The sequence below is a fragment of the Aquarana catesbeiana genome, linkage group LG13, assembly GCF_042186555.1.
Source record: "Aquarana catesbeiana isolate 2022-GZ linkage group LG13, ASM4218655v1, whole genome shotgun sequence".
In the NCBI taxonomy this organism is placed as follows: Eukaryota; Metazoa; Chordata; class Amphibia; order Anura; family Ranidae; genus Aquarana; species Aquarana catesbeiana.
In genome coordinates, this window is record NC_133336.1 from 19,983,969 (window position 1) to 20,007,879 (window position 23,911).

At 44.7% G+C, this 23,911-nt stretch overlaps 1 protein-coding gene across 2 annotated transcripts in view; it reads right to left on the bottom strand.

Moving 5' to 3' along the window:
* The window catches only part of DGLUCY (D-glutamate cyclase), a 46,119-nt gene that overhangs the window by 11,755 nt on the left and 10,453 nt on the right, over nucleotides 1-23,911 (bottom strand). For both annotated transcript variants that reach the window (XM_073610008.1, XM_073610009.1), the window contains exons 3-8: nucleotides 20,935-21,088; nucleotides 18,550-18,748; nucleotides 17,065-17,215; nucleotides 14,175-14,297; nucleotides 9,902-10,099; nucleotides 1,906-2,166 (exon numbers count right to left, since the gene is read on the bottom strand). In XM_073610008.1, coding sequence (XP_073466109.1) covers nucleotides 1,906-2,166; nucleotides 9,902-10,099; nucleotides 14,175-14,297; nucleotides 17,065-17,215; nucleotides 18,550-18,748; nucleotides 20,935-21,088 — 1,086 coding nt within the window. The remainder of the gene's footprint in view (nucleotides 1-1,905; nucleotides 2,167-9,901; nucleotides 10,100-14,174; nucleotides 14,298-17,064; nucleotides 17,216-18,549; nucleotides 18,749-20,934; nucleotides 21,089-23,911) is intronic.

A 23,911-nucleotide genomic window follows, 5' to 3' on the forward strand; every position in this document is an offset into this window, starting at 1 on the left:
ATAGTGTGTTTTAGTGCATTAAAATTTAAAAAAGTGTGTTTTTTCCACAAAAAATGCGTTTGAAAAATCGCTGCGCAATTACTGTGTGAAAAAAAAAAATGAAACACCCACCATTTTAATCTGTAGGGCATTTGCTTTAAAATAATATATAATGTTTGGGGGTTCAAAGTAATTTTCTTGCAAAAAAAAATAATTTTTTCATGTAAACAATAAGTGTCAGAAAGGGCTTTGTCTTCAAGTGGTTAGAAGAGTGGGTGATGTGTGACATAAGCTTCTAAATGTTGTGCATAAAATGCCAGGACAGTTCAAACCCCCCCAAATGACCCCATTTTGGAAAGTAGACACCCCAAGCTATTTGCTGAGAGTCATGTCGAGTCCATGGAATATTTTATATTGTGACACAAGTTGCGGGAAAGAGACAAATTTTTTTTTTTTTTGCACAAAGTTGTCACTAAATGATATATTGCTCAAACATGCCATGAAATATGTGAAATTACACCCCAAAATACATTCTGTTGCTTCTCCTGAGTACGGGGATACCACATGTGTGGGACTTTTTGGGAGCCTAGCCGCGCACGGGACCCCGAAAACCAAGCACCGCCTTCAGGCTTTCTAAGGCCGTAAATTTTTGATTTTACTCTTCACTGCCTATCACAGTTTCGGAGGCCATGGAATGCCCAGGTGGCACAAACCCCCCCCCAAATGACCCAATTTTGGAAAGTAGACACCCCAAGCTATTTGCTGAGAGGTATAGTGAGTATTTTGCAGACCTCACTTTTTGTCACAAGGTTTTGAAAATTGAAAAAAGAAAAAAAAAAAAAATTTTTTCTGGTCTTTCTTCATTTTCAAAAACAAATGAGAGCTGCAAAATACTCACCATGCCTCTCAGCAAATAGCTTAGGGTGTCTACTTTCCAAAATGGGGTCATTTGGGAGGGGGGTTGTGCCATCTTGGTATTTTATGGCCTTCAAAACTGTGATAGGTAGTGAGGAGTGAAATCAAAAATGTGTGCCCTTAGAAATCCTGAAGGCGGTGATTGGTTTTCGGGGTTCCGTACGCGGCTAGGCTCCCAAAAAGTGCCACACATGTGGTATCCCCATACTCAGGAGAAGCAGCTGAATGTATTTTGGGGTGCAATTCCACATATGCCCATGGCCTATGTGAGCAATATATCATTTAGTGACAACTTTTTGTAAATTTTTTTTTTTTTTTGTCATTATTCAATCACTTGGGACAAAAAAAATAAATATTCAATGGGCTCAACATGCCTCTCAGCAATTTCCTTGGGGTGTCTACTTTCCAAAATGGGGTCATTTGGGGGGGGTTTGTACTGCCCTGCCATTTTAGCACCTCAAGAAATGACATAGGCAGTCATAAACTAAAAGCTGTGTAAATTCCAGAAAATGTACCCTAGTTTGTAGACGCTATAACTTTTGCGCAAACCAATAAATATACGTTTATTGACATTTTTTTTACCAAAGACATGTGGCCGAATACATTTTGGCCTAAATGTATGACTAAAATTTAGTTTATTGGATTTTTTTTATAACAAAAAGTAGAAAATATCATTTTTTTTCAAAATTTTCAGTCTTTTTCCGTTTATAGCGCAAAAAATAAAAACGGCAGAGGTGATCAAATACCATCAAAAGAAAGCTCTATTTGTGGGAAGAAAAGGACGCAAATTTCGTTTGGGTAGAGCATTGCATGACCGCGCAATTATCAGTTAAAGCGACGCAGTGCCGAATTGTAAAAAGTGCTCTGGTCAGGAAGGGGGTAAATCCTTCCGGGGCTGAAGTGGTTAATTAGCATTGCTTCATTCTTCATAATCAACACAGGTGTGAACAAGCCCCTAAAAGAAAATAATATAAGTGCCTGGAGATCATTTTGACAAAAGCAGAAACCAACCTTGCTCTACGGCCTTCTCTATGATGCTCCTGTTCAGATCAATGGCTCGTTCATCCGTCACTATGGCGGCCTTCTTCCCCAGAGCCTGCAGCATGGCCGCCATTGCAATTGCCCCAGGTGGTCCGTCATTCTCCTCTGGAGGTTGGTGCTGGAAGTGGGTGGGGAAGCCGGTGGTTATGAGGATGGATTTGGCATGAGATAGAGACAAACAAGACTTCAGGAGCTCATCCCGGACAAGAAGGTTCTTTATCCCTCGGTCACCTGGAGCACATTAAAGTATTAAAAATTAAATTAAGGGTAAGATCAGGCATTGAAATGAAGACTGGTCGTGTTTTGTGATTTTAATGCTTAGGTTTTTGTTGTTTTTTTACTCAGATTTTTTGGTAGGGTTGCACTTATAGCTTTTTTTTTTTTTTTTTTTTTTGGTGGGTATGGGTACCGATACCAATACCAAGTACCCATACTTTGCGGTGCAATTTGCATCAGTACAAAAAAAATTGGCGCAAATCACGCTGTAAAGGAGCGTATGTGATTCAAACAGGAATGCGGTGCCTCTCCCACTGCTCCTATGTGTGTGTAAGCCTGGGTTCACACATATGCATACACAGACATCGCACCTCATGTAATCATTGCTGTGCCGATTACATGCGATGTCTGTGCAATGCGAATTCAGCCATACAGTTGTGAGCACCTCCTGATTTGCTACCATCAGCGGACTGGGACATCTATATAGATAATTTTGCAGGTGGCCAGATATGAACTGAGAGTTCTAACTTTTTTTAAACTGCCCAATAGATGGCGCTTTAATCCCTTTCTACACACACACACACAGGAGCAGTGGGGGGAAATCGCATGTCATTCTTTGCAGTGCGATTTGTGCCCATTCATTTTGTATTACATAGTTACATAGTTGGTTAGGTTAAAAAAGTCCATAAAGTTCAACCAAGAAAAAGAAAAAAAAAAAATCCAACCCAATAAACACAAACCTATACCCACAGTAATAGGCGTCGCCAGGGTGTGGCTATCGAGGCTGGAGCTCATAATGTGGAGCCCATAGCCCCGAGTCTCAGCGGGTCGCGGCTGCGGCGGGCGGCATTGGAGGTGGAGGAGAGATGAGCTGGCGAGCAGAGATGACATCATCTCTCTCCGCCCATCTGTCACCACTCTTCCGCCCTCACAGCCGGGCCACTTCAACGTGGGAGCATTGTGCAGCGGGGAGCAGAGAGATGACATCATCTCTCACTGCCCGCCACACATCAGCGCTCTTCCGCCCTCACAGCGCGGGCCTTTTAAATGTCGGAGGTGCGGCGGGGAGCAGAGAGATTACATCATCTCTCACTGCCCTCACTAAATGGACCAGTGCTGCCAGCCTGCCACCAATGCAGCGACAATGCACATTTGGTGGCACTGGCTGGCATGCCAAGTGACAATCTGTAAATGGTGGCAAGTGACAATCTGCAAATGGTGGCAAGTGACAATCTGCAAAAGGTGGCAAGTGATGTGGCAAGTGACAATCTGAAAATGGTGGCAGGTGACGTGGCAAGTGACAATCTGCAAGTGGTGGCAGGTGATGTGGCAAGTGACACGCCCAGGGCTCCCACTGATTCTGCATTATGGTGATTTGAACCACTTCATTATATATTACAATGTAACAATAGAAACAATGCGCTTCGATCACACTGACACCATATCAACCATGGTGCCATGATGATTGAAACGCCAACACCAGCCTTCCTTTGCCCACGAAAAATTGCTTACCACCGGCGTGACCCCCCCCCCCCCCCCCTCAGGTTGGTGACAGCTGCTATGGGCTCCAGCCCCAGATCTTTTGCAGACCTAGCAAAGCCCCTGCCCACAGTTGATCGAGTGGAAGGCGAGAGACCCCAGCAAAACATGCTCCAATTTTCTCCAGCAAGGAAAAAATAGGATTTTTTATTACAGCTTACCTGTAAAATCCTTTTCTTTCGACGGACATCACGGGACACAGAGCCACAGTAATTACTGATGGGTTATAGGGTATCACTAGGTATTGGACACTGGTCACACCCTAATCAGGAAGTTCAACCCCCTATATAACCCCTCCCCTTCCAGGGATACCTCAGTTTTGTAGCAAAGCAGTATAGGTGTATTAGAAGAGGGGCGGGACCTCTGTGTCCCGTGATGTCCGTCGAAAGAAAAGGATTTTACAGGTAAGCTGTAATAAAAAATCCTATTTTCTTTTCTCGGACATCACGGGACACAGAGCCACAGTAATTACTGATGGGATGTCCCAAAGCAATGCCAACTGAGGGGGGGGGAATCACAACCAAGTAGGGTGCTATCAGACCTGAGGACCTTGTACCGCTGTCTGCAGCACACTACGCCCAAAGGCGATATCCTCATGCCTTCTCACATCCACCTGATAGAATCTGGTGAATGTATGAACTGAAGACCAGGTTGCGGCCTTGCAGATCTGAGCCATAGAGGCCCATAGGATGCACTGCCCAAGAAGCACCAATAGCCCTTGTGGAATGTGCCTTGATCTGAAATGGGGGAACCTTCCGTTTCAAACCGTAAGCTTGAATAATCAACTGTCGAATCCATTTAGAAATGGTCGCTCTTGACGCTGCCTGTCCTCTATTGGGACCCTCCGGCAGCACGAACAAGACATCCGTCTTGCGAATCTGAGCAGTTGCCTCCAGATAGGTCTTGACTGCTCTTACTACATCCAAAGAATGTAATGACCTTTCTTCCAAAGAACAAGGTTCTGGAAAAAAGGAAGGTAGCACAATGTCTTGGTTTAGATGAAAATCTGAAACCACCTTCGGTAAAAAAACTAGGATGAGGGCGCAGTACCACTCTATCCTTGTGTATAATCAAGTAAGGCTCTTTACAGGGAAGAGCTGCTATTTCTGATACTCTTCTAGCAGAAGAGATAGCTACCAGGAAAATTAGTTTCCTCGTCAGTAAGACCAAAGGAATCTGACGTATTGGTTCAAAAGGTTGTTTTTGTAACACCGATAGAACCAAGTTCAAGTCCCAGGGGTTTAGGGGCGCCTTAACCGGAGGATTAAGACGCATCACCCCCTGTATAAAGTTTCGGATCAGAGAATGCGAAGCAAGCGGCCGTTGAAACAACACTGATAAGGCCGACACCTGGCCCTTGATGGTACTCAAGGCCAGCTTCATCTCTAATCCTAATTGTAGAAAATCCAGAATTCTACCTATGACATATTTCCTGGGATGCCAACCCCTGGATTCACACCAGGATACATAAGCTTTCCAGACACTATGATAAATCATTCTGGAAGCTGGCTTCCTTGCCTTGATCAAGGTAGATATGACAGGACCTGAAAGCCCACGATTTTTCAGAACGTGGGATTCAATAGCCCACCCGTCAAATCTAGCATTTGTGAGGCAGGCTGGAACACCGGACCTTGAGCTAACAGGTCTGGGTGTATCGGTAGGGTCCACCGGGAACCTACCATCATCCCTGCTATTTCTGCTTATCAGGTTCTTCTGGACCAAACGGGGGCCACCAGAAGTGCCGACTTCCCTTCTTGCCTGAGTCTGCGAAGGAGCCGTGGCAGTAGCAGAATGGGAGGGAATGCATAAATCGGTGAGAGCCGATGCCACGGAATCACCAACGCATCCGTCCTGCCTGCAAGAGGATCCCAGGCAACCGGTAGGAAGGATTTCCCCTTCTGTAGGTTTTCGGGTATGAGCCATCAACTGAGGCTCTGACGCATCGCATGCGATAGGTGCATTGGAAAGTTTAATGCCTGCACCTTCCTGTTCCAGGTCAACAGAATACTGTGTTACAACAGTTCTGCTTGGAACTGCGCATAGGGAACTGCTTCGAATGAAGCCACCATCTTCCCCTGCAGCCTTATACAAAGGCGGACAGAAAGACCCTTCTTGGCCCTGACTGTCAGAATCAGCTCCCTTAGAGCAGTGATCTTTGCCTGCAGACACTTCAGTTAAGCAGGAAAACTGGGCACATATAGGCCTGCATCTCTGATGCCTATTGATATCAGAAATTCTCCTCCCTGCAGGACGGAGATTACTGTCTGAATTGATTCCAAACGAAAGGACTGCATCCTTGGGAATCGTTTCAGATCTCTCAAATCCAAAATGGGTCTGTCGTCCCCATTTGGTTTTCGGACCATAGAAAGATTGGAACAAAGTCTCAATCCTTGATCCTTTGTGGGAACCCCCACAATGACCTCTTGCGACAAAAGTCGCTTTATCGCTAGAAGGAGCGACTGCTTCTCTTCTGGCTTTCTGGGAACACCTGATCTGAGGAAACGAGGAGAGGGACATTCTTGGAACTCCAGTCTGTACCCTAAGGTTACCGTGGAGATCACCCATCTGTCCTGGAAGTCCTTCTGCCAGGGCCCTGAGAGCTGCAGCAGTCTTTCCCCCCACTCGAGCAAGCGGGGCGCCCCTTCATGAAGAGGTCTTAGTGTCTTGCTTAGAAGACCTTTTCCCCCAGGATTTCTTGTGTCCCTGGGGTTGACTCTTGTTTCTTGCCCCATACGGAGGAGACCCTCGTGACTGCCTGGAGGCTGATGCCCCTGGCGCTGGGGAAAGAGTCCGTTTAAAAGAGGGACGCTTACTCTTCTTCTTATCAGGTAAGAGAGTGCTTTTCCCACAGGAGATCATCTTGATATAATTATCCAAGTCCTCTCCAAACAACCTTTCACCACGGAAGGGAAACCCAGCCAGTAGCTTCTTACATGGTGCTTCGGCTGACCAGTTTTTCAACCATAAGATTCTACGTATATGCACCAACCCAAGCAAGAGGCGAGAGGTTTGCACGATAGAATCTCTAATGGCATCAACAGCATAACATAAAGCCGCAGGAAGGTTAGCAAACCCCTGGGCCTGCTGTTCAGGTAATACTTTGATGACCTGTTTAACATGGTCTCTTAAGTATTGACAGACTCCAATCGCTGCTATTGCAGGTTGGGCCACTGATCCTGCTAAAGAGAACACATCTTTCAATAAGAAGTCCATCTTTTTATCCACAGGATCTTTGAGCATCTGAGCGTTGTCTACAGGACAAGTCAGATTACTATTTACAGAGGAAATGGCCACATCAATGACCGGTATTCCCCACCTCTTAATAAACTTTTCTTCCATAGGATAAAGTGTAGAAAACTTTTTCGGCGGAAGAAATCGCTTATCTGGGTGATCCCACTCAGAATAAAGCAGCTTTTCAAGTAAATTATGAACAGGAAAAGCATGTGCTGCTTGGAAAGGTTTCAGTGACCCCAAAGCAGAAGAGGTTTCTGTAGTAGTTTCAGGTAGGGACAACTTAAATGTGGAGCGGACCAAACCAGTGAGGATCTGCACTAAGACTTTCTCCTCTTGGGAAGTCGCAGAGGGTCGCTCTCCACCTGAATCCTCCGAAGAGGAATCATCTGTCCCATCCCGATCCTCTGAAAGGGATTCATCTCCTTTATCCCAGAGCTCCTCTGACTGAGGGTCTTGGGAAGCAGAGGAAGGCCTTGTGCGTTTTCTTTCACTGCGTGAAGATGTAATCGCGGCCATTAGCTTTTTCTCTAATCCAGAAATGGTTGAGGAAAAAACTTCTTGTGTAATGTACACAGGGGCTGAAGTGCCGGCAGCAGATGTAGCCCCTAACCCCAATGACTCTCCCTGTCCAGCTGCCCCTGGTCCCTCAGGAGGGGATGGTGTAGCAGACAGGGGGTCCTCAGAACCTGAACGAGACCCCCTAGTGCCTCTGGTTCTTGGGGTGCTTGAACCTCTTCTACCCATAGTGCAAAGCAACAAGGTGTGAGGTATCAAAAGCGAACACTGACTGCTGAGCGATGTAGTCTGGCTAAAAGCCTTGCTACCAAATGCCCAGTCCGGTGTTCTTTAGTAAATGCAGCCTAGGGGAATGCCTGTGTCCCACCTTACATGCGACTGTCAGCTCTGTGTCTCTCCAAAGCTCAGAGCACCTGTACAGTGTGCTTTAAATGGCCATGCTTTCTGGCACTGTGGGCGTCTGGGCACGCTGACGCTGTGCTGACGCCCCGCCCCCCCCTTCCCCCCCTCGTTTTTGAAAAACGAGCGCTTCCCGCGCGAGCCGACCCTTTCGGACAAGCCTGAAGGGAGGCTGGGGTTGGGGGAATAAGGAGGAGGCCGGCAGTGATGGGCCCTGCATCGCAATGCGGCTTCGGTGGCGGCGGCGGCAGCGGCTGTGACAGTGCGGTCTCACCCGCCTTACAGCATACCTGAGCCTTTCCCTAGCCTGGGGGGACCATCCCAGCAGAGAAAACCCCCCACCATCTACCTTTGGAGCTGGAGGAAGAGCTAATGCCTCAAATCCAATCATTGTCAAAAGTTTGTAGAATTCACCTCCGTAACATCTCTAAAATTCGCCCTTTTTTAACAAATGAAACCACCAAGCTCCTCATTCACTCCCTTGTTATCTCTCGCCTTGACTATTGCAACTCCCTTCTCATTGGCCTACCGCTCCATAGGCTATCCCCTCTTCAGTCTATCATGAATGCTGCTGCCAGACTTATCCACCTTACCAACCGCTCAGTGTCTGCCAACCCTCTACTTCAATCCCTACACTGGCTCCCAATCACCCAGCGAATTAAATTCAAAATTCTAACCACAACATACAAAGCCATTCACAACTCTGCCCCAAGCTACATCACTAATCTTGTCTCCAAATATCACCCAAATCGTCCTCTCCGCTCCTCTCAAGACCTCCTGCTTTCAAGCTCTCTCATCTCCTCCTCCCATGCTCGTCTCCAGGATTTCTCCAGAGCCTCTCCCATCCTCTGGAACTCGCTACCTCCATCTATCCGGCTAGCCCCTACTCTTGCTACCTTCAGGCAATCCCTGAAAACTCATCTCTTCAGGAAAGCCTATCACGTCTCCAACTAATCTCCTACCACTTCCACCAGCTCATTCCCCACAGTTACAACCTTTTGTACCACCTACCCCACCCTATTAGATTGTAAGCTCTTCTGAGCAGGGCCCTCTTAATCCTATTGTATTGTATTGTATTATATTATAACTGTATTGTCTCCCTTTTATATTGTAAAGCGCTGCGTAAACTGTTGGCGCTATATAAATCCTGAATAATAATAATAATAATAATAATAATGCAGCGGACGCTGAGACAGATCAAACATGAAAAGGTTTGTGCTCTTGGCAGCCCCCGGTGGTCACAATAGGCACAGCATGCATTCACCTTAAAGGAGAAAAGCCACTAGAATTAAAATTCTGTGGAATCTCCTCTTACCTTATCCAGGCCGCAGGGTTCAGTTTACACAGACCCAGCCTTCGCCTCTCACGGTGGGCTCCGTTTGTGGAAAAACCGTCAGAGACTGGGGCCCCCATCAGTAGGGGGATCCTTCAGTTCTGGGCCTGTAAAGCACCTCGCCAGAAATTAGGAAGTTTAAAGCCATTTTCTGATCCGCGGGTCCAGCTCTCTAAAAAGAGAAGCGTTACAGGTAAAACCTCGTTTCTTCGGACACGAGGCCCGGGTACCATCCAATTCGGCCATGAAAAGACACTTTGAATGGATCCGGTCGCCTGGCTTGCCCCAGTATAGGATCTTAGAATATTCCTTTTGGAGCTTCAGCACAGGACATCTTTACACGTCCAACACCTAAGACACTGGTGTAAAAACTGAGGTATCCCTGGAAGGGGAGGGGTTATATAGGGGGTTGAACTTCCTGATTAGGGTGTGACCAGTGTCCAATACCTAGTGATACCCTATAACCCATCAGTAATTACTGTGGCTCTGTGTCCCGTGATGTCCGAGAAAAGAAATATTCCTTCCTCATCCCCCATTTATCACCACCCTCTGAACTCGCCCTTGTAGCCAATTATAAGGTCCAATTATGGTTTACACGGATTTTAGAAATATAATTACACTTTAACGGAATACAATTGGTGCCTTTGGCTTCACTGCACTTTGACAAAGTTTAGTTCCTGCTCTTCTCTTCAAATCTTTTGTGTTTATGACCATCATTGCGGTGTTTACCTGGATCCACTCCGATGATTTTCTCCAGCGCTCGGATCTTGTCTGCTGCCCGCTGTGACACCAGGCTGTACTGTAGGGGATCAGAGGAGATCTGAACGACCGCGGGGGTCTGGCCGGAGTCGGACTCTGGTGCTTCCTCATTCTTTATGTCCGTGATGAACATGCAGCCAGGAGAATGTGTGAATGCCAGGGGAGATTCTTGGACAGAGACAAAGGAAAACATCAGAATGTACAGACTGGATCGTTACAATGATGCAAACTGCCATAGAAGATCAGTTGAATGATTTTAAGTGAGAAGATACAACGATGAGCTTGCTATTTATAAAATTCAAGATAATCACAAGAGTTCTTTTAACCTCAACTTGGCTGATCAAGATAGATCAGCATCTTTATTTTTTTCATTTCTAATAATTTTTATTGAAATGTATTTTATAAGAGAAAGGTATAAACCACATTGTATAATAACATTTGGATAGTGCAAAGTCATACATCTTCACAAACTTACAAAATGCAAAAAATAGAATTACATCTGTATCTACTGAAGTCCATGGTTGCGGTAAGCCTAACCACATGCACAAAGACTACAAAATCTTGTCACCACAATACATTTCGGGATAGCTACTTTGTCTAATGCCCCGTACACACGATCGGACATTCCGACAACAAAATCCTAGGATTTTTTCCGACGGATGTTGGCTCAAACTTGTCTTGCATACACACGGTCACACAAATGTTGTCGGAAATTCCGAACGTCAAGAACGCGGTGACGTACAACACGTACGACGAGCTGAGAAAAATGAAGTTCAATAGCCAGTGCGGCTCTTCTGCTTGATTCCGAGCATTCTTGGAATTTTGTGCGTCGGAATTGTGCACACACGATCGGAATTCCTGACAATAAGCTCCCATCGAACATTTGTTGTCGGAAATTCCGATTGTGTGTACGCGGCATTAACTGTAAACCGCTGAGGTACAATGTGAACTTCACATCTGAGTCTTAACAGAAGACATCTACACTGTTGGCTGAATACACATTCACACAGTCTTGTGCACTGGCGTAATGTATGGTTCCCGATAGGGTTGCACCGATACCTGTATTGGTGCCGATACTAAACATTTTCACAAGTATTAGTACTCGTGCAAATGCTCAGATACCTGAAACCAATCATTTCGGTTCTTTCAGCTGGCAGCAGGATTCCCCCACTGGCAGCTGAAATAAAAAAAACAAAAAAACAACGTCAATTATCGGTTGTTAAGGAGCAGGGCCGTTTGACTCATTAAGATGTCAGTGGGGTTCCCGTGTTTGACAGCTGAAGCGTAAACGAAGTCCCAGCAATTGGAGCTGTCAATAAAAATTTTAAAAAAAGCACCCGGGCAATGTTTCTCAACATTGCTCAGCCGCAGAAACAGAAGGATACAAAAAGAAACATTGTTTCTTTTTGCATCTTTCTGTTTATTCATCTACAGATCAATTTGATGAAATTAGATCCGCAGAATAAGTCAGTTTAAAGTAACCTGTCAGGTAAGAAAAAATTGTATTTTTGTTCATTAAGAGCTCTTTCACACGTGCGGATCCGTTTTCAGACATCCGCTTGCTCAGCAGGGATCGATCCGTTGATCCCTGCTGAGCTGGCGGATGACAAGTCCGTCTCTGCACACTGTGCAGAAACGGATCTGTCAGGTCTCCGCTCTCCTCTATGGGGGGGAATCGGATGAAAACGGACCGCCTGTCCGTTTTCATCCACTCCGATAGATGGATGGAAAATAGGGTTTCCATCCATCTAGATTTAGGATCGGATCGGGGCGGATCGGATGTAAGCGGACATGTCACCACTTACATCCGTCGCTCCATAGAGATGTATGGAGCGTCCGTTCAGGTTCGCCTGAAAAAACTGACAGGCAGATCTGAACGGTTCCCACATGTGAAAGGGCCCTTAATGTTCCCCTGTTTAACCCCTTATTAGCCCTTAATTTACTTCAATCAGCCCTAATTAACTCCATATTCTCCTTCTCTATTTAACTATTATTTTCCTGCTGATTTTTTTTGTCCACTTCTAATTTTATAAACTATTAATAAATAAAACTTTTTTTTTGGTTGCTCAGTTCATGAATATTTTTACACCTTTAACATATATTTACACTTTTCACATTGAAAAAAGCGCAAAATTAAAACAAAATAAAATGTATTTAAATTTTTTATATAACTTTTCAATGCTTTGTACCATTGCTGACTATCCTAAGTGGGCCTGTGCATCTCCCGCCAAATACTGAATCCAGGGGCACCAGGTTTTCTCGAAAAACTTGAGTTCATAGTAGGTGAGGTTGAAAAAAGACACAAGTCCTTCAAGTTTGTCATTTAGTATTGCGGATAGCCGCCCATTAATTATAATTAATTATAATAATTATTAGCCCGTACCAAATCTAAAAGGTATAGCTGCCAACCTACATGACCTTGCTATGGCTATCTTTGCCGCCACATGAGATCAACCTGTATACATGTCTTGGGGCATTCTCCACAGGGCCGCACAACAAGGCCTGTATAGGAGATTTTTTTCAGATTTGAGTGAGAAAAATCAATAAAATTATAGATTATGATCCAAAAACTTTTAACCTTGGGGCATTGCCACCATACCAGGGACGTGCAGTCAGGGGAGGCAGGTGAGGCAGGGCCATGAACATTAAAAAATAAATAAATCGAGCTTCGAGGGTCGTAGCTCTGTGACCTGGGGTCACAGAGAGCCAAAATTTGGGAGGTAAGTAGCCTAAGTCCTTCCCCACCACTGGTAGGTTGGGGCTCATACGACCTATGGTTCCAGAGATATGGGGCTCCTTGTGCAGCCTGTCAGAAACTAAATACAGAGCGGCCACTTTAAATACAAGCTGGCACACTCTGTTTGCAGCAGACTGAGAGGATGAGCTCACAGTGCCTCTCCTCACTACTTGTCAGAGGCACTGAGCTCAATGGACAGCTTGGAGTCTTGGACCAATGGTAAAGTACCATTGGTCCCAGCTGTCCAGTAAAAATGCTGCAGTGAAGGCACGCCTCTCACTGCAGTGTCAAAGAAGGGGGCGTGCGTCTAAAAGACAAATGCTCCCTTCCAGCCCAGCCCTCTTAACAAGGACAAAACATGGATTTATGTGTATAAGATTTACCCACAATCCCATGTTTTTCTCACACAGTTAAGACGGAGAATGCGAATCTGCTGCTGCTGAAAAGGTACAAGCTAAATCATATATTTATATGCTATATGTTATAAGATAATAATTTATTATTTATCCATTTACTGTGAAATTACTGGTTGGAAGTTATAACTTGAAACTTCAGTAATTTGTCCGTTAAGCCACCTGCTTGAGTACAGTTTTTGAAAATATAGTAAATTACCTTAAAAACAATATATAATAATTATTTGTATATTACTTATGGTAATTAACCCCTTGCCACCCAGGCCAATTCTGACACTTCTCTCCTACATGTAAAATTCACAATTTTTGTGCTAGAAAATTACTCAGAACCCCCAAACATTATATATATTGTTTTAGCAGACATCCTAGGGAATAAAATGGTGACAATTGCAACTTTTTATGTCACACGGTATTTGCGCGGCAGTTTTTTTTAACGCAATTTTTTTGGGGGGAAAAAACTGTTTCATGAATAAAAAAAAAAAAAAAAAAAACCACTAACGTTAGCTCGATTTTTTTTAATAATGTGAAAGATGATGTTACGCCGAGTAAATAGATACCTAACATGTCACACTTTAAAATTGCGCACACTTGTGGAATGGCGCCAAACTTCATTACTTATAATTCTCCATAGGTGACACTTTAAATTTTTTTTACAGGTTGCATGTTTAGAGTTACAGAGGAGGTCTAGTGCTAGAATTATTGCTCTCGTTCTAACGTATGTAACCTGTGTGTATCTGGCTCTGATACTAGCCAGTGCCTCACCAGCCACTGACCTCATCGCACGTCCATGGATTCTGTGCGCCTGTTGCCTGGTTGTTACAGACTCTTGTCCATCTGACCATGCATCCGAGATCCGGCGTCTGCCAGCTGGCCTGGCGCACTATCTTCAGTTCCACTTTACAAGATATCCCGACATGGATCTCCTACAGGCACCCGTGCCACTCTGTGCCCTGTTATACCCTGTCATCATCCCCAAGGCAAACTGGACAAAAGGTGTAAGGGAAGCCCTCTCATCAACCTGGCCTCAACCAGGTACATGACCGCTACATAAAGAAACAAACTGTAAAACATGTGAGAATACCGTGATACGCACTGCAGCTTATGACCGCTTCCACACCAGTGACACCGCAAGCCCAGAAGACAGGGACATCCCCGGGCTGAGCCTCTACTGGATCGCCATAATCTGTTTTCTGAAGATCCTTTATACCCAGAAGATCTAGAAATAGACATGCAACAAGAACATGTCAGGACATTTGGATAATATAAAAACGATAACTATAAGAATACAGCTTTAATATAATAAAACCAGATTCAATACAACAAACATAGGACTCGCAACATGTAGTCTCACCTGTCCATCTCCCCCTTCAATGTGTTTTACCCCACTAAGGGCTAAATCATGTCCATGATCAAGACCTTAGTGGGGTGAAATGTCTTGAAGCAGGAGGTGGACAGGTTAGGAATCCTCTATTTGTTAAATGAAAATGGGTTTTACAGTGAAGGCATTCGTGTGCAGCCCATTCATTTCTACTTTACAAACAGCACAGATGAGTGGGGATGCGTTTTTGGGCATGTACCTGATGGAAAGCAAGAGGAACAGGGAAAGAGGAAAGTTGGCAGCCGCACAGTTACTATTCTTTCCAATAATTATACAGCCTAAAGCCTCCATACATGGATCTCTGTGAGAAGCAGTAGTCTCTCTGGAGAGGTCCGATCCTGATCCCCACCCCTCCATTTCCCCCACGCTAATTCAGAGCTAGAGGTCTACAATCAGTGGCAATCATGAGCTTTGCTGATGCAGAGCTATAGGTCTGACTCAGCTTGGTGTGTGTTGGACCTCTAAATAGAGGCCGCTGCTTCCACACAGACAGCAAGAGTCCTTCTCTATAATGATTCTGGCCAGTGGTGACCCGTGCATTGAGGGCGCATGGGCGCCGCCCCCCCCCCTATCCCTGCCACCTCCCAGCTATCAATGCGCCTGGCCCCTTTCAGGACACCGGGTGCATGGATTCCTATGGCGGGGGTGTTTTTTTTTCTTTTAAGCACCTGATTAGAGCCAGAGGCTCTAATAGGCTTAAAAAAAGGGTGGGCTCGGGGCGCAGGTCGTGAGACCTGTTTCTCAATTGGCCAAAGCGCCAGGAGATTCTATTGGATGTCTAGCGCTTTGGCGGTAGAGGAGCCACAGAGCGGAGGAAGCATGAGGAGCGGACATTGGAGCAGCCACTGCTGTCTGCACTGTGGAGGAGAGTGGAGACACAGGAGGATCCTCTCCAAAACCCGGTAAGTGACGGACCTCCCGCACGGGGGGGGGGGGGGTGCTCTATATATCCTATCTGTAATGCTGGGTTATATACCCTACCTGTAATGCTGAGCTATATATCCTGATCTGTGAGGCTGATCTATATACTCTGTCCTGTAGAGCTGATCTGTATACTCTGTTCTGTAATGCTGATCTGTATACTCTGTTCTGTAATGCTGATCTGTATACTCTGTCCTATGATGCTGATCTGTATACTCTGTCCTATGATGCTGATCTGTATACTCTGTCCTGTGATGCTGATCTGTATACTCTGTCCTGTGATTTTGGGGCTGTATACCCTGTTCTGTGATGCTGAGCTGTATACTCATGACACTATAGGTGGAAGCAAGTGGAATACAGGAGATGGAGTGGGTGGATTCTATAAGGGGTGGGCTTATGAAAAGGGGGAGGGGTAAAAAGGGGGAGGGGTAAAAAGGAAGGACGGGGTCTGGAGCCCCCCCCCCCATCCTTAAACTTCACCAGCCGCCACTGATTCTGACAGAGGGTAGGATTTTCTACTCAGGCTGTGACTGCTTTATGCTATAGAAAGAAAACAAACTGTAAGACATTGAACACCTTTTGAATGTATTTGGCCGATTTAAACTAGAGGTTCAACTGGGATATATGGGAAGGTCATACAGCAGTTGGTGATAAATTATGCCAACAGACTCCTGGTCTCATTTTCCCAATAAAAGGAAAAAAACATATTTTTGTCACCTTCCCAAGACCCAAATCGGGCGGGCAATTTTGCCTTTGTCATCGCCCTGCTGGGGGTAAAGTGACTTAAACACCCTGGTCTCTTACATTAGTGAAAGTCATTATCCCAAAACATTTAAAAAATGCCAGTGATGAAGCAACATCAGAGAACCAGCTCCTTGGCATTGGCAGCGAAAGAGTGATGCTATAGGAGAGGGTGGTTTGAAGCCTTAGTGATTCTGGCAATGGAGAGCTGTCACCATAAACATTAGCAAATGTGACATAAGTCTTATATTGTCCAGCAATGCCAAAAACCCTGTCATGGGGACTGGTAATGTTATGCTAAAGCTCAATAGTTCTGGCAGCAGCAGTGTGATATTGCTGTTAACACAACCCACTGGTGGGAGTTTCAGCTGGGAGCACCATTGCCCATGAACAGCTGGGAAGGAGAAGGAAGGGAAGTGTACCACTTTCTTTTAGAAATAAAGACATTTTACTTGTAGAATATAATGGTTTTGGATTAATTTTATTTCATGTATTTACTTTTTTTTCATATGAATGCACACAAAAAATCCTAGTTTTACAAATAAACATTTTATACATGACAAAGGAATCCCAGAGCACTCGAGTTCAAGAGATAGCACAATAAAGAACCTTGCTTTGTGGCTCTGTTTGTCTGATTGAAACCTCGTAGTGGGCCCAACTGATAGGGAAGAAGTCACTGCACAGATGACTCATTGGTATCCCATGAACATGAAACCGGGTCCTCTCAGCACACCACTAAAAATACAATGCTAATGTTCTAAAAAGAAGAATCAAGCTTCTGCTGACTAAACAGAAAATTCTATCAAAGTAATATGTAATATTTCAAATTTAGATGACTAAAAAAAACATAAAATGTTATAGTAGCCCTGACCATAAAAGACAAAGATTGAACATTTGTATAAAACCACTTAAAACCACTAAAACCAAATCTCAAGCCACTGACCTGGGTAGCCGATATGGATGGGGGCCCCATGATACTGTTTCATAGGATGCGTTGCTATCGCTGCTGCATCTAATTTGTCCTGAGGAATCGGCCGCATGGTGACCACTAGATCGCAGGAGAAGTTGCCCACCCCGTGGCAGGGGACAGCTGTCTTCAGAAGAGAGACAACAATTCACAGGGGGACTAAAGGGATGGAACTCAATAGGAATGCATCATCATTCATACACTCTTAGAGCCCTGTGATCAGTAAACAGGGCCCCACCTAAAAACACTGCCTCTTCAGGGACGTGCAGTCAGGGGAGGCAGGGGAGGCATGAACATCGAAAAAACAAAAAAAAACACCACTGGTCAAAATTTGGGGCTCCTATTATCTATGGCTCTGGAGATACGGGCCTCCCTGCACAGCCTGTCAGAAGCTACATACAGAGCGGCCAGTTTAAATACAAGCTGGCACACTCTGTTTGCAGCAGACTGAGAGGATGAGCTCCCAGTGCCTCTCCTCACTTATTTTCAGAGGCACTGAGCTCCATGGACAGCTTGGAGTCTTGGACCAATTATAAAGCACCATAGGCCCAAGCTGTCCAATAAAAATGCTGCAGTGGAGGCACGCCTCTCACTGCGGTGTCATAGAAGGGGGCGTGTGTCTAAAAGACAAATGCTCCTTTCCAGCCCAGCCCTCTTAACTACAAGGAAAAACATGGATTTATGTGTATAAGATTTTCCCACAATCCCATGTTTTTTCTCACACAGTTAAGAGGGGAGAATCTGCTGCTGCTGAAAAGGTACTATTATAATCAAGCTAAATCATATATTATTATGCTATATGTTATAAGATAATCATGTATTATTTATTCATTTACTGTGAAATTACCGGTTGAAAGTTATAACTTTAAACTTTAGTCATTTGTCCTTTTAGCCACCTGCTTGAGTACAGTTTTGGAAAATATAGTGAATTACTTATTACTAAATTTATTTAGTGAAGCCAATTCTGACACTTCTCTCCTACATGTAAAAATCATAATTTTTTTGCTCAAAAATGACTCAGAACCCCCAAACTATATATATATATATATATTGTTTTAGCAGACACCCTAAGGAATAAAATGGTGGTCGTTGCAACTTTTTATGTTACAGGGTATTTGCGCAGCAATTTTTCAAACGCTTTTTTTTTTTTTTGGAAAGAAACTGTATCATGAATAAAAAAAGAAAAAAAGAATGTGAAAGATATTATGCCGAGTAACTAGATACCTAACATGTCACGCTTTAAAATTGCGCACACTCGTGGAATGGCGCCAAACTTCAGTACCTAGAAATCTCCATAGGCGACACTTTATAATTTTTTAGAGGTTGCATGTTTAGAGTTACAGAGGAGGTCTAGTGCTAGAATGATCACAGTGTATGTAACCTGTGTGTATCTGGCTCTGATACTAGCCAGTGCCTCACCAGCCACCCACTGACCTCACCGCACGTCCCTGCGCCTCTTACCTTGTACATGCTCACATTACGCCCCTGCAGCACATTCCTCACAGGCACCCCAAGCTTCTGCACAGCGCTTTCGAAAGAGAAGCTGCAGCCCAGATAAAATGTCACCATGTCCTTCAACTGCTCTGAGTAGTTCTCGAGGCTGGTGAGACTTCCCGCGAAGGTGCCATTTTCATATCTCCGATACAGGAGGCAGTCCGTCCTACAACAAAACCCAGCAAGCTTCAGATATTACTTTAGGGACCATCACATTCGAATTACAACCTGCTCCAGGTTAGAGAGAAATATAAGATGAGGGCTACGTGGAATGTGAACCCTTACCAAAAAAAAAAAAAAAAAAAAAAAGCTAAGCTGGGAAAGTCTGTGTTAAAGAGGAGTTCCGCCTGGGGAAAAAAAAAATTAAGTCAGCAGCTACAAATATATGGACCTTTAATATATGGACACTTACCTTGTCCTGGGAGCTGTCTTTTAATATATGGACACTTACCTTGTCCTAGGAGCAGCGATTTTCAGATCGGCTGTCGGGTGCTGCCGCCGCCATTCATCTTAAGGGAAACCAGCAGTGAACCCTTTCGGCTTCACATCTAGGTCCCTATTGAGCATGCGCGAAGTGCGCTGCGCTTTCTAACTGGACCCGGCGGCAGAGGAAGGGGGCCGAACTTCCGAAGGGACGGCGCCTCGACGCAGTCTCCCAAAAATGGGGAAAAGTACCTGTCAAAAACAGGTACCCGTTCCCCCCTCCCCCCCGAAAGGTGCCAATTGTGGCACCGGAGAGGGGGGAGCAGATAAGCGGAAGTTCCACTTTTGGGTGGAACTCCGCTTTAAAAAAGACCTCAACTTTGGAAGCAGTGTCCAAAAAAGGCAAGCAGAGGGCAAAGTACAAGTCACCGGTATTGCCTGTAGGTTCCCTGTAGCTGATCCTTTCCCCATTACTGACTTGCAAAGCCTTGTTCTGCGCTGTGTCTTTGTATGGAGGGGCCATCTTGGTAGAGGCAGGGCTTTGCTTCCTCATACCAGAGCTGACCCCCTTATAACTGGTGGAACAATATTTAAGAAGCAGCAGTGGGAGAGTGGGACGAAGCACAGATTTACAGAATGAATGAAGCAGAAGCATCGATATCCTTGCACTGCAGGTCCATGGGTACAGCTTCCTCTCCACCAAGAACAGTGATCAGCACAGTAGTGGCATTGTCTAATAAATGGTGGGGTAACTATAAAGGTAGAGCAAGCACAGATCCACAGAATGGATGAAGCAGAAGCAGGGAGATCTTTGCACTGCAGGTCCTCAGGTACAGCTTCCTTTCCAGCAAGAACAGTGAGGTGCACAGTAGTAAAACCCACCAGTGATGTAATTGCGCTTGCTCTAGAGTGTGAGCCGCTAACATAACAAATAGAATATTTGCTAAATAGACAGGTAAAACAAAGTGTAGCGCTAAAGTGAAAATAAACCATAGACATACAAACTATAAAAATAAATTAGATATGTATCGGGTGTCTTGAATAAAGATTAAATGTCCATCAGCAGACTAATGATAATAGTCCATATATAATAAGGACCCTTATGGTCACCAACTGTGAAAAATGTGCAAAATACCATCACCAACATAAAAATCTGTTAGGTTGTTCTTGCCCAAAAAAAATAGTAAAAGGTACGCAGCTGGCTTCTATTTTGTCCACCAATCATATATACTGAATCTTGATAGTTGACAAGTAGGAAACAAATTCAGTAAACTACACCACAGTGTCCTCACAAAAACATGTGCAATTCCCACAGCCAGTAAAGGTGGAGGCTTACCGGTGGGTTTAGACCCAAACCAGCATATACTGTAAGGGTCAAACCAGCTTGTATTGCCCACTGGCAATGGGGGGAAGACCTTGGCAACCTGGAGGTAAAAGGATCCCAGGAGACTTCATGGAAGTGTCTTCTCCACATAAATTGTTAAGCATCCCAGCATATGGCCTTTCACCTTGATTTTGGATACAATCCAATTGGTCTCTTGAGTATTCGCCGTCAGTCGGAGAATCACCTCTCTCTCAACCCCATGTTACTTTTTTACTAAATTATGGGTTCCCTTATCTTTACAATTTTGGCCTTTTAATCCCCTAGCAGTTTGATTGTGGTATGGTGCACAGTAGTGACATCATCTGATAACTGGTGGGGTGATGACAGAGGTAGAGCAAGCAAAGATCCACAGAAAGGATGAAGCAAAAGCAGGGAGATCCTTGCACTGCAGGTCCTCAGGTATAGCTTCCTCTCCAGTAGAGAGAACAGTGATCAGCACAGTACTGAAATCACCAAATATTAAAGTGTCCCCCAGCATGATGGATCATTCATATGCAGAGGGAGTTAAAGAATGGCATAGAAGACAAATGTTTTTTCACACTTACTGTATATCTGACTCGGTGCTCAGTGGTGGACACTTCCATTCACCTGGGGCACTGCGATATAACAGAGGAAGGGGGCCACTGTTGGCTCGACAGAACTTTTCAAAATCATCAGCCAGTGATCTGTGCAGGATTACCACATTGGCTTGATTATAGCCTAGAAACAAAAAAAAACAGCACAGTCAGTGCTGATGGGGTAATCCCTCCAGCAGTGCTACTGTGTTACTATACTGTGGCTCCCTGCTGGCAGAACACCATGATTACTGCTGGCGGCTATACCTGTCAGCAGTTATCGTATGCAAAAAATCTGACAGGTTGGTTGTATTGAAGTTGATCGATTGATTGACTTCAGTACAACCAGCCTGCCCATAGATGGATCGAATACCTGCTGACCCCGGCCAAGTTTCGATCCATCTATGGCCAATTTTACTGTCAAATTACCCAACGCTGCAAAATTTGGACTGAGCACCTATGACCTCTAGTTACAAAAAAGTTAAAGGAAAACCATAATGATTTTGGCTCCTTTTTTTACATTTAAATTTATTTTTTTAATCAGAAGAAAGTTTTATTTGAACACATTTAAGCATAAATGTTACATGAACACTCACAAAAGAATGTAAAGTTGTAATGTACTAAAACAAATAGTCAATTACAGCTACAACTCCATAGAACTACGTACAGACGTCAGCTCACAACCCCACCTAGTGGCTGAAAACAGAAATGACAGTACCAATAGAGCACTACTATGGCACAATCCAAAGTCAGCTCGTAGTAACCAACATTAAAGCGGAGGTCCGCCCATCGCTACAAATACTGAAGCTGCTGACTTTTAATATTAGGACACTCACCTGTCCTGGAGTCCAGCGATGTAGGCACTGCAGCTGATGTTTCCATCAGCTGTCGGGTGCTGCCGCCGCCATTGCCAGAAAGGGAGCCCAGTAGTGAAGCATTATGGCTTCACACCAGGTCCCTACTGCGCATGCGCGAAGCACCCGCTGTGAGCGCTGACGTAATGCGCCACGGCCGTGGTTATGGGAAGTAGGGACAGGATACCTGTCAAAGACAGGTATCCGCTCCCCCCTCCCCCCGAAAGGTGCCAAATGTGGCACGGGAGGGGGGGGGACAAATGAGCGGAAGTTCCACTTTTGGGTGAAACTCCGCTTTAAGGCTCCATTCACACCTGGGCGATTTGAATTGCGGGCGGAATCGATGCCCAGGTGTGAACGGAGCCTAAGTAATAAAAGGCACTCTACCCCAATATCCTATCAATAATCAGGTCTACTGGAGCCAATCCTGATACATCAAGCCTACCCCCCCCCCCCCCCCCAACCCTCTCAAATTTAGTGGGGTATCCACGGTGCTGGTAAATAACCCATTCATGTATTAAAGTAGTACCCATATGGTCTAATCATTCCCTTTTACGTATACATTACAAGCTGAGTTTTTTGGGTTTTTTTACTCTATGTATACAATATTTGGTTTATAAATACATGTATTACATGAGCAAGGATTTCCAGAGCCCTACTGGCTATCCAAGGAGACGCCATAGACGTAGCTGCCTTCATTGGGGTCTGCTCTCTCTGATTGAAACCTTGGATGGTGCCACCCGATATGAGAGGAATCTCTGCTTTGGCTCACAGGCCTGTGTGCACATATCAGCTTGAGCTACAGAACTCTATACAATAGGATTTATACAACAAAGGGAGGCCACAGCTGCATCTGCTAGTGTGATAGCAGAAAACACACAATATTTACATGCAATATTTAATAAAAGTATATATATATATATATATATATATATATATATATATATATATATATATATATATATATACACACACATATATACACAGTATGCAAAATATTATTGGACATGGGCCTAACACAGACTGATTGATCTATTTATATGAAATGCATAAACTTCCATTATTCCATGATGTGGAATTCATCTGCAGGAGATGGTGCAGCTCTGTAGGGTGGTGAACGCTCCACTGATCACTCGTACATTGGACTCGTACAAATCTGTGTGTCTTGTAATTATTTACCAAAAGACAGTAAGTCAAAGTTCACCCCCTTCTCACCACTTGTGATCTGTGCCAGGGAGGCCACCATGACACTGCATTAGTAAATAGATAGGAAGGTATATCATATTTACTTCTTTTAAGCTTTTTTACATTTCTTCAGTTGCTTCCTGGTTTCTGGCCTAGGCAAAGACGATGTTATATATCCCAGGAGTCTTCAGGAGGGGAGGAGGGGCTTTCTCAACTAAGCCCACCCTCCTGCCTGTGTTCTATCAGAAAGCCGCTACCCATCAGAAAGTGCAACCGAAGTGGCGTTCCGTTGCGGACATCTTGGTACACCCTGCACTCGGCCGCAGTAAGCCTACTGTCTGAAGTCGCGAAGCGGCCATCTTTTTACACCCATCGAAGTCTTGCATTTCACACTTATTTTTACCAGTAAACGGAGCTTACATCGTGAAATACAGGATTTTGAAATCCGTCAAGCTGTTTTGATGTTGAATCTTAAAAGCAGAGGTGTTCTGTCAGATTAGCAAACCTGTGAGATCAGCAGACTTGTCGCTGCTTTTAAAATTCAACATCAAAACAGATTCGAGGATTTCAAAATCCTGTATTTCACAATATAAGCTCTGTTTACTGGTAAAAATATGTGTGAAATGCAAGACTTCGGTGGGTGTAAAAAGATGTCTGCTTGCAGCTGTTCTGACAAAATGTCAAACCCGACAGGATATCGAACCACGTCACTTCCTGTGACATGGAATCAGCCGTCACAGAAAACCACACGCACTGCGCATGCTCACCGAGTCACCTGCGCATGCGCAGTGCGTCATCCCTAACGTCCGGACACTGCATGTCAAATTAATCGACCGACGGCCATGTGGTTACACACTCTCAGTTGTACTGAGCCTGCAGTCAGAAGGCGGCAGCGGACATCTTTTTACACCCACCCAAGGAAGGAAGTG